The 11,682-nt window shown below is 38.6% G+C and overlaps 1 protein-coding gene across 1 annotated transcript in view; it reads left to right on the top strand.

The window, feature by feature from the left end:
* The window catches only part of LOC140337924 (protein phosphatase 1 regulatory subunit 12A-like), a 29,641-nt gene extending 23,045 nt beyond the window's left edge, over positions 1-6,596 (top strand). Inside the window, exon 24 of the mRNA XM_072421797.1 lies at positions 700-6,596. Coding sequence (XP_072277898.1) covers positions 700-786 — 87 coding nt within the window. The 3' untranslated portion in view covers positions 787-6,596. The remainder of the gene's footprint in view (positions 1-699) is intronic.
* The last annotated feature ends 5,086 nt before the right edge of the window (positions 6,597-11,682 follow it).

Genomic DNA, 11,682 nt, shown 5'->3' on the forward strand with positions numbered 1-11,682 from the left:
TAGTGTGCCTGCCAAATATGCATTTCATAAGTAACTGCAATAAAATGTCTTCACTGGCTCAGATGAGGAGCACAGCTAAGTCAGAGCACTATCAGAAATCATTTGGAGCAGCTAACGTATTGTTTATTTATAGTGCATCTGAACTGGGGTTATTGCAGAAAAAAATTGCACTCTAAGCTTGTGCTGCCTGTTGGGTCACAGTGTTGCAACAATTAAGTAGGATTAGTGTGTAGTCTAATTATCAGTAATTTATTCTTTTTTTGCACTATATATGAAGGGGTTGGTTACATATGGCACTAATATGTGTTAGGCATCACATAGCTCTAAATCTAATTTACATTGATTCCCTTAGTGTGTGCTCCTTCCCAGTAGGTATATGCTATATAGAATATTCACATAATACATATATGAACAAAGAAAAGGCAGGAAGCAAGATTAATGTCCTCTCAAATGCTGTTGTAGTTGTTGGGGTGTGTGAGGATGTAAAATTTTGGAAACACTTACTGATGAATTCCAAAAGAATGCTCACAAATAATTCTGTTTGTTAGTATATAGCTAAAATTTGTTTGTGCTGGTTGGAAATCCAATAAATTGTTGTTAAGATTACATGGGAACTAAATTTTTTTGGGACTTTCAGAATTTGAGACAAATGCATATGTCATTCTTCTTCATTAACTTGACATTCTGTCTCCCTCAAAGGTTCTTGGAGACCTGAAGGCTGATAACCAGCGCTTGAAAGATGAGAATGGAGCTCTAATTCGAGTCATCAGCAAGCTTTCTAAATAGCACACTTTTTGCAGGACTGGTCCCTGTTTCCTGCTCTCCTGCATTTCACAGCACTGGGACAAGACCAGATGGGCAAACATTTACAGGTAGCCAGGATATGGAGGATATACCATCATCCCCGTCCTATCTGTCATGTCATCACTTTTCCACGCAGCCACCCCTGAGGACTATCTGGAAGTTGTCACATTAAAGCACACGTTACCTTCCGGGAACATTGTGGATAACACACAGAATGGCCATGCTCATCTGGAAAAAAAAGGCATTGTGTGTCTAAATTAAAAAAAAAATATGGCTTTTTAGGCATTTTTCACAAAGCAGAATGAAAGTTTATAACTGATCACTGCTGCAAAATTCTAGTTCTTATGCCCATCTGCACTAATACAGCCTCGAAAAAGTAAATGTGTCATGTGATCTCTTATCAGCTATCGCTTGTAGCCAGTAATGTGGTCTCATCCACTGCCGCTAAAGCCTATAAATGTGAAACTTGCCTCAAAATGAAACATGAAAATAGTATAACTTCCTTGCATTGCCAGACGTTTTGTAGTGTCATCTACAGATCTTGGAGGGCATGGCATTCTATACAGCACTCCTGACTGAAGATTACCAAAAACCAGCATTATCAAGAGTATATATTTTGTATCAGATTCCTTTGGACACAGGAAAGATCCACAATGTTTCTGATTTGAAATATGCCCTTGTTGTAAAGAGTTCTATGAAAACCTTCCAAGCCATTGGAGAACCATCTATAGGCACTGGATATTCCAGTTTCAAAAACAATGTAGTGCTTACATGTACAGACAACCGCACAGAAACAATCTTAGCCATCTGATCACCTCTGACCATCCCCTTGGTTTGTGGATTACTGTCAAATTGTGGAGGAAGGATGTAGACTTTGGGGAGGCCAAAGCTGGAAAGCTTCAGAGTTATGGGGACCTCCGACGCAACGGGGTGGCTGCTGTATTATGTCCTAACCACTGTGTTCTACCCCTTGATTGCACAAAGAGATGATACAGGATGGAGCACAGATACCGTGAGCAGGGGAGCACCACTTGACCAGCCAGATCCGGCTTTGTGGAAAGAGCACAAATTTTGTATGACCTTGTTTTCTTTTGGTTTGAATTTACCCCCAATAACGTTTTATCCCTTTGATGTCACGTTGTGGAACAAAGCTGTTGGGTATGGGTAGGTAACACAGTATGTTCTGTTTCTTGAGCACATTTTGCAACACTAGAGTATGTTTTTTTTTTTTAATTTCCCCTATTTTTGTGAGGTTTGTTTCTAATCAGGGAGAGAAGATTTTATTTATTTTAATATATATTTTTAATAGGGTAGCAGTGATAACTCTCCTCTGGAAGTGTAAATGTTAGATCCATCCCTGAATGCAAAGCAGCACTGTTGATGTAGGTTTTCATTTAAAAAAAAAAAAAAACATTTGTTTAAAGTGTACCTGTTGGTAATATGAACTTCATGAATACAGCCATTTCTAGGCTAGACTATGCAAGCATATCAGTGAAGCCTAAAGGGAAATTGAAGACACCACATTTACTTTCAGATGTCCTGCTTTCGTTTAAAATCAGAAGGAAACAAGAAGACACTTTATTTGTTCCCCAAGTTTTTCCACATCAATCTTTGCCCCATGTGTTAGGGACTATGCCACACATTCCTATTGGCCACTAAGACAGCCAATCGTAAGGATGAGCTTAGAGGAATGTTCGGGTGGGTAAAAAGTGGACCAACTCAGACACCAGCTAGAAGCATTAAAGCTTTTCAAGTTCGAAATAGTCCAGCATTTAATGCTGGCATTAAAAGCTGCATCAGCCCTTGTATCAGCAAACATCTTAATTTTTTTTCCCCACATTGACATTGTCACCTTAAACCTAAGTCATGCTGCACTTTTGATCCAGCCTTTTTCTTTTTGCATATACTTTAAAGTCATTAAAAAATCTGGCTGTCTTAATGTTGTACTATGTTACCATCCTCTTAGCCTTTTTTTTGGCACCTAGCACACCATCTCCTCCTTTTCCTCGCTGCTTTGGTAACTCTCTTACTGTTAAGATTTGTGTACTAAATTATTTGTATTATCACATGTCTATAGTTAAAAACTCTCACAGTTACAAGGACTAGGAGGAGTCACTCCGCTGGGTAAAGTACACCATAAAGGGACTAGGGTGATGGATGTATACTGCACAGAGGAGTATATCAGTGCTTACATTTTCTCCATGATCAAAATGTTGGTTTAGTCCTCTATATGACTGTATTTAAAGTATGTACATGACAGGTGCACTTTATTCAAATTATATTTACCAAGCAAGATTGTAGACTTGTTCACACAGGCAAATAAATCCATCATAAGAGGCAGCTCATTAAGCATCCCTGGTACTCTGTTAAGCCCAAACTGACCACCTCCATCTTGTGCACATAACTCAGGTTAGCACTGCGAATTGCTAAAACTCTACAGAATTGTGTTGCAGTGTCGTATGCTGCTTCCACCATAGACGAATATATATAGAAATAGTTGAAAGTTATTTAAGCTTCCCAGAAATGCTTTTCACTTGTTAAAAGGACCACAATCGCTCAGGGGAGCTGTACATCTCCTATTGCTGCCCAGCAATCACAAGCAAAGAGAAAACAATGCATACTTGGAGGTGAATGTGAGCTAATGTGTGCATGCTGGAACTTGACAGTGTACTAAACAATAGGAACTGCCTCCGTTACAATGTTGTGTGTTTGAAACAGACAAATTTCTTGCAGGTTTACATTTCAAGTCCAAGCATTAAAACAGTGTATGAATTTGCAGAACGGGGCCTGGGCTTAGAATGTTTATCTTGTTTAAACAATAGTTACATACGTGTTTGCAAGGTACATGCTCCCTAAACTAAATTTAAGCACCATTACAATTAAACACAAGTTGCAATGTTTTAAAATTTCTGTTCGTATTTGAAGTTAAAGCATAACTAAACTTGTTAGTGGGTGGTGAGCTTTTGCCATAATCAGCAGGTATGCAAATAATATTAAAATACATTTTGAAGGATAATTGTGAGTGAAACAGAGATTTCCATGGCTGACCTCTTTGATAAATGTTAAATGAGTAACTGAACTGAAACAAACATGACTGTAAGGTCTCTCTGTTGTCTGGCGTTTTGTATCTGCGTGTTTGTACAAAGTCAGTTACTCTGAGGCATGGAAGCCAAGAGATTAGCATAACACGTAGACAGCTTGCGTTTTCAGAAGGAAGTCAGCATGGGCCGCCCTCTCATTTCTACTTTTATTATTTGCAACTTGTGTTTTAGATTTTTATTGGTGGGTTGTAATGCCAAAACTCCCAACCAAAGTGCCATAAGCTATTCCAGTGTTTGAGTTCAAGGTACAGTGGGGCATTATTTAAAACAAATTCACTGGGTAAGTGCTTTTTTATTTGAAACAACTGCATACAGTTTAGCTCTTGGCTTTTTAACTGATTAGAAGATGTTAAGCACAATGATGAAATGTCTACAAAGTCTATGCTTATTCAGCCAGAAAACAAAGTAACCCATTGCATCATGTTTTGTCTCTTTCTCAGAAGATGGTCTTTGATTTTCACTGCTTTACTGAATACATTTGTGGCTGAATAAAAGGCAACTGCACAATATTGTGCTAAATTGGGGTTAAGGTGATTGTAAAGTTAACAACTTCCTGCAATCTGGCCTTCTAGTTCTCCATAGATAATTTTGAATCTGTGATAGTGTTTAGAAAATGCATTGGAAGATCTAAATCCAGGGGCTTCAAGTTTTATTTGGCAAGCCTACCCCTAAGGAAGCCAATTCAAAGAGATTGTCATCACTACCATATACACACACACACACACACACACATATATTAGTTAACCAGTCACATCAGGAGGCTGCATTACAAAAATTACACACCAGGTTATAAACAGTTAGGCACTACAACGATTGACAAAGCCACAATTAGGTCAGTAGAACAGAACATGAGGTGTCAACTAACAATGTATAAAGATAATATGTAGAAGATGATCCGACATGATGTTCTTGCTTCTGCAAATTATTGACGCAGATGATTACTGTGCAATGCCACTGTATTATAGAGTGAACCAGTTTGGAGGAACAGGTTAAGTTCAACCTTGATCTACAATCTTTTTCTTTTGCTTTTGTTTACACATAAATGAATAGTATATATACTGTTGCAAGTGGATCAGAAGGATTTAGTGGGTCATCAAAGTGTTTGCATATCTTCTTCTAGAAGCAAGCATGGCACTGGTAAACTATATTTATCATTAGTACTTTGGGTGGACAAGATACAGCCGCACTGTGGCAGTAGGAGGGGATGGTCAGTGCTTAAGTTTGACAAGTATAGTCAGTGTAAGGCATTAAGCCATGCTGTGGTCCAATCTGTAACAAGAAGGGTTGACAACATTGCAATGATTTATTGCAATAAAAAATGATTGCAGAAGAAACAGTGTTGTTACCCCATTGGAGAAAGAATAGACTACATTTATCCACTGGCAAACTCAAGGTATGAGTGAAACAAGGGTAGATTAGACAATAGGGTAATGCTGCAGTACTGCATTGCAATGACTGCACAATATATACAATGTTTTATTTTGACTAAAGTTTCACTTTTTTACCCAGACTGGTTCACTATGACTTAATCAGCTCCATAGGTGACATGGTGTCTGGTTTAGCACTTGTGGTGTCGTTAGTATATTAGGAGCAAAAACATTAACTTTTTTTTCATATCCTCATATTATCTCTATTGGGTTTAAAAAAAATCCTTTATTTTCAGCATTTTTGCATTGTTCTTCAGATGGGGAGAACACTGGCCATGCCTTTATTAGTTGATAGATATACATGAGAAGTAATCGGGGAACAGTACAAATGTCAATCTGAGCATTGTGCTTTATTCTATTCTTTAATCATTGTTAATAACCCCATGTTTATGAGCAAACCAAGGGCGTGATGCACAGATCTATGCCTCGTCAGCGGCTTGTTGTACAGAAAAGCGGGTAGCTAGTGACAAGGCAGAAATCTGTGTTGTCTCCTAAAAGATAGAAGAGAAGAAATTCTTTCAGCTGTAACAGGAAGCAGAGCAGTGAGAAAAAGCAAGAGGCTGGAATCTAACAAATTTCCTGGCATTCAACCAAGTGAGGCAAGGCAAGGGCCGCAGAAGCCACTTCCTAAACCCAGGTCTTGGAGAAAGACACATCAGAGACTTGTATCACTCCTTCCCCCTACCTTTCCAGTCCACAGAGAGATCAAATCCCCCCCAACCTCCCTAAATCATTGTGCACCCAGTCTATTTCTGCCTGTGTTATGTTTTCACTCACGTGTTATTAATATTTTGTGCAATATATTATATTTATAAATGGTTTTATCAAACACTGCGTTTTTGTTCATGCTGCAGTACTGCCTTTTTTCCCCGCTTTGATATTGTTTATATAATTTATAAATGCACTGTTTTATTTTCCAAGGCACTAATTTGTGTGTGTGCGTGTGTGCGTTTTGCCCATCTGCCAACATAGTGACGTGTAGAACCCCCCTCCGCACGTCATGTGACCATACCCAGTTCTGAGCTCTTGTGTCAAACACAGGCACTTGGCCCTCTAGTTGTTGATCTGTCTTATAATAAGAGATGGAATACATCACCAGCTCGAGTGCCAAGAGTTTGGCCATGATTGGCATAACCTCCGGATCATGTTTCATTCCAATAATATCCTCTTGTGTAAGTTTGTTGTTCTCAGCAGCCTTGTGTGTCTTACTGGTGGTGGGATCATCCCATCATACAACTTACAAATAAACTCACTTTGAAACATGCACCTTGTGACCTGTGTACTGAATTTACTAAAGTTTGGTTTTCTGCATTTGTGCACCATTTATTAGGAATGAGGACTTGGGGGTCGGGGGCTCAGATTGTTCGTGTTTGTTTGGGTTTTCTCCAGGTGCTCATATTTTCACCAACGATCTAAAACAATTATATTGGTTGTCTCTTCCCAGAAAGAAAATGGCTGCAATAGCTTGATCTTTTGTTTGAAGAATATAGCAATCACATAGCAGTGTTCTCCCCAGTCACTTTTTAGTAATCACCCAGCTGTGTTTGGGTGGTTACTAAAATATTTGGTCACAATACATGGGTTGCCACCTGCCTATGGCTTCTTCCTATCCAGTTTATAAAAGTTTCTGAGGAAGATACTGCATAGCAGACACATATAGATATTAGAATACTTGCAGGTGCAATCAGATTCTGTTGGTGATAAAAAATATATCAAATGAAGCTCCAGCTAAGCAGAGGACATCTGATGTGTCCAGAGTTAACTCAAGAAAGTCACTTGTTGGAGAGTCAGACTGAATACCAGCACATTACAATAACTTCATACAGTTAGGTCCATTATTATTTGGGCAGACAACTTTTTTCTAATTTTGGTTCTCTACATTACCACAATTAATTTCAAATGAAACAACTCAGATGCAGTTGAACTGCAGACTTTCAGCTTTGTTTCGGGGCGTTGAACAAAAATATTGCATAAAAATGTGAGGAACTAATATATATTCTAACACAATCCCTTCATTTCAGGGTCTCAAAAGTAATTGGACAAATAAATAAAAAGAAAATAAAGTGTTCATTTCTAATACTTGGTTGAAAACCCTTTGCTGGAAATAACAGCCTATAGTCCTGAACTCATAGACATCACCAGATGCTGGGTTTCCTCCTTTTTAATGCTCTGCCAGGCCTTTACTGCAGCGGCTTTCAGTTACTTTTTGTTTGTGTGCCTTTCTGTCCAAAGTTTAGTCTTCAACAAGTGAAATGCATGCTCAATTGGGTTCGGATCAGGTGACTGACTTGGCCATTCAAGAATATTCCACTACTTTGCTTTAATAAACTCCTGGGTTGCTTTGGCTGTATGTTTTGGGTCATTTTTCATCTGTACAGTATGTCTCTGAACACCTCAGAATTCATTCGCCTGCTTCTGTCCTGTGTCACATCATGGATAAACACTAGTGTCCCAGTGCCACTGGCAGCCATGCACGCCCAAGCCCTCACACTGCCTCCGCCATGTTTTACAGATGATGTGGTATGCTTTGGATCATGAGCTGTTCCACACCTTCTCCATACTTTTTTCTTGCCATCATTCTGGTAAAGGTTGATCTTGGTTTCATCTGTCCAAAGAATGTTTTTCCAGAATTGTGCTTGCTTTTTTAGATGTTTTTGAGCAAAGTCCAATCTAGCCTTTCTATTCTTGAGGCTTATGATTGGCTTGCACCTTGCAGTGCACCCTCTGTATTTACTTTCATGCAGTCTTCTCTTTATGGTAGACTTGGATATCTATACGCCTACTTCCTGGAGAGTGTTGTTCACTTGGTTGGCTGTTGTGAAGGGGTTTCTCTTCACCATGGAAATGATTCATCCACCACTGTTGTCTTCCATGGACGTCCAGTTCTTTTGGCGTTGCTGAGTTCACCAGTGCTTTGTTTCTTTCTCATGATGTACCAAACTGTAGATTTTGTCACTCGTAATATTGTAGCAATTTCTCAGATGGGTTTTCCCCGTTTTTGCAGCTTAAGGATGGCTTGTTTCACCTGCACGGAGAGCTCCTTTGACCGCATGTTATCTGTTCACAGCAAAATCTGCTTAGTTGATAATGACATAACAGAAATGAAGTGATTGTGTAAAAAATGCTTTAGTTCCTCACATTTTTATGCAATCTTTTTGTTCAACCTACTGAATTAAAGCTGAAAGTCTGCAGTTCAACTGCATCTGAGTTGTTTCATTTAAAATTAATTGTGGTAATGTACAGAACCAAAATTCGAAAAAAAAAGTTGTCTCTGTCCAAATATTTATGGACCTAACTGTATGTAAGCATATCCCAAAAATAGGATATCTAATATCTAAATAAGTGAACTAAAGCTAGTGGAAATTTAATGCACACATATAAGATGTAAGATTTTTGCAATGCTGACAAGTATTCTCAGTCTTGATGCAAGAAATGGTCTGGCTCCTGGGAGGATGTCAGTCTAGAAGAGTTGGAGCTCTTAGGAACCAATGAAGCATCACTTTAAATAATCACAAAATATTTAAACTTGAAGCCTAAACTTTATTGTGAAACAACAATTGCAGGACAGATTTCCTTCTGAGAGGTACTCAAATATGGAAATTGCAAAATTCACTCTCCATTCATTTTTTGCCATAGGTTGGTCCACCAGCTATTTTCCCATTCCGCCAAAATCTTCATCTTCTGAATTCAATGAACCTGAGCATCCCAAAAATGTGTTATAGTGGGAAGAAGGTACATAGAATTGTCTGCAGGTACCTTTAGGATAGTGGCTAAGATGATTCAAGGCACTTCTATGGATCCTTCACATTGATGGACCCTTTTGTTGTAAGAGTGGATGTGCTAGAGCTTGGCTACGTACACACGTCAGATGATTCTTGTCCGATGATCGCCGAAGAGGAGAGAGCGCAGCAGGGTGCCACTTGTTTGTTCTCCCCCCTCCCCTCTTCATAGAGCAGAACAGTGTTCATCTTTTGTTGTTGGAAAGGATCGTGAAAGACCCTTTCTAATGATAAAAATCTAACGTGTGTACGCAGCAATTGTCTTTAGAGCTGATTATCTCCTTAACTGGGCACCATAGGTTTTGGGACTTCTGTAGCATTCCTGCTTCAGCTGCATATATTTGCTTTAGTTTTGCCTTTCTGTGCAGCTGTAGGGAGGGACAAAAATAATAACTGTGCAAACTCCAAGTAATAACTTGGAAATTACAGTACAAATGACCAAAGGGACTCTATCCACCCCTATGTGACAGTACTTCACCCCCGAGCAGCCAGTTGCCAAACACTACTGCAGTCACATTTGAAAGAAAAATTTCAAATTCTTTGCCAATAATACATACCCTGAAATATATAAGGTAGCAGTTGTGTGGACCTTGTTGCTTTGCATGGGCAAAGTATGGGTTCTCTTTAGGTCATTTTTTAAAGTGGAACTAAGGTCTGCAAGCTCTCTTCTTGGTGCTCACATCTTCACATGACCATCTTCTGGGTTTGGCCATCTTGACTGACCAAGCTGGGATGATATACCTTCCTTGGATGTGCACAGATGTTATTCTGGCATCAAGGCATGCAAAAAAAATATACACCACACTTTATGTCTGGGAAAAGATTTATTTATTGCTTAAGTACAGAACTCTACCTGCCAGAAAAAGTGTAAATTTACTGCTACAGTTCTGTTTTCGTCCCATAACTAAAAGTGTTTAATCTGATTCAGTTCCCTAAGTTTACCTAATGGGGTCTGTAAAGTCCCTTTCAGATGCCTTCCCCTCCTCCATACTCTGGCATCCTGCTCTCCAGCCTCTTACAGATCTGTCCTAGTGCTGTACAGGACTGATGACTTCTACAAGTTCATACATTATTACTGAACATGGCAGTTTGTTGTAAGGCTAAAGATTCTTCAGAGCTACAAGTGTTCAACTTCGATATAGAAAACCAAGAGCTGGTTTACACTTTGCACCCTAAAAGCATTTTTCTGTATGACAATTTATATTAAAAACACATAATTGTGCATTTTGTATCCAATTCGCATGTGCTTCCATTCAATGCTGTAGTTTATCTGTTTTGCCCAGGCAGCTATTTACATCTTTCCTGATTATTTTTGGTATCCCTAAATCTGAACCTTAGAAAAGCAGCTTGAAAGTCAGAAAATGCATATATTGGAGCTGTTTTACTTGCTAATAGATTCATACAATGGTCCTGGGATTTATACAGTCTTGTCTGGCACTGAAACACTGATAACAAGTCAGATTTAGATACTCTGCTAAATTTTACATGATAAAAGTATTATCTTGTGTCTTTTAATTCTGCCTGGAGTTTAGCTTTGAAAGCATAGTTAAAAAGGATCTATACTTGGTGGGTGGTGAGGTTCTGCCATAATCAATACGTATGCACAGCAGTCTTGTAATTATGGCACAGCAATGACAGGTCCAGGACTTGCCATAACCGTATCAGAGATACGTCTTCGACAATAGAGCTGAAACAAAAAGCCACCAGGAGCCAGGGATTTATTTTTTTGCTCTACTCTACTAATGATTTTTTTCAGTTAAGCTTCCCTTTAATTCAGTGCTATTATAATGAATTGCTCTGTTCTTTTCTTTTTGTTTATTGTAATGAGTTTTTTTTCAAAGTATGTTTTTAAATGAACGCATTCAGAATGATTGTCACTAAAACACCCTACACTACTGAATGCCCTTAAATATAATTCAACAAATAATAGACCCAGAGATAAAATCAATAAGTATCCATTGTTTTCTGAATCATAAATCAAGAGCAGAACTAGAACCGAACCAAACAAGAATACAGAGCAGATGTTTCTAATTTATATTAATCTGTAACTCAGAAAGTTAAACTCGGAGAATCAGCATCACAGCGGCTCAGATTTTTAGATCACCAATAAGAACACATTTTTACCAGCCAGGTTTCTAAGAAAAACGCATAGATAAATAAACAATTCGCAATAGGGGTATAGATATAGTGCAATTGAAGCTACACTGCTGAAAATGGCTCTGAAGTTTACTTTCTTGTACAGGTAGATGCACAAGAAAAGTTTTTAGCATCTGATGGTTCAAAGTGTCTTGAATGGTTGTGTCCCCCCCACAGCACAATGTTGTTTCATCCACCAGCCACTATGTGACTATTATGTCCCTGCTGTAGAGATGCAAGCACCTGAAAAGTGTTGGAAGCTAAGGATTCTACCAGGAGCATCAGCCTTGGTGTCACCTACAACAAGACTTTTAAGTAGTGTTATTCTTTATTCATGTTGACTTTTTTAGTTTAATAATAGTTATTCCAATTAGTGAAAGGATCTCTTTAACTGTGCAAAAAACTAACAATGTACAAGTCAGCCTGCTGTTACTT

The sequence above is a fragment of the Pyxicephalus adspersus genome, chromosome 9 (assembly GCF_032062135.1).
Source record: "Pyxicephalus adspersus chromosome 9, UCB_Pads_2.0, whole genome shotgun sequence".
In the NCBI taxonomy this organism is placed as follows: Eukaryota; Metazoa; Chordata; class Amphibia; order Anura; family Pyxicephalidae; genus Pyxicephalus; species Pyxicephalus adspersus.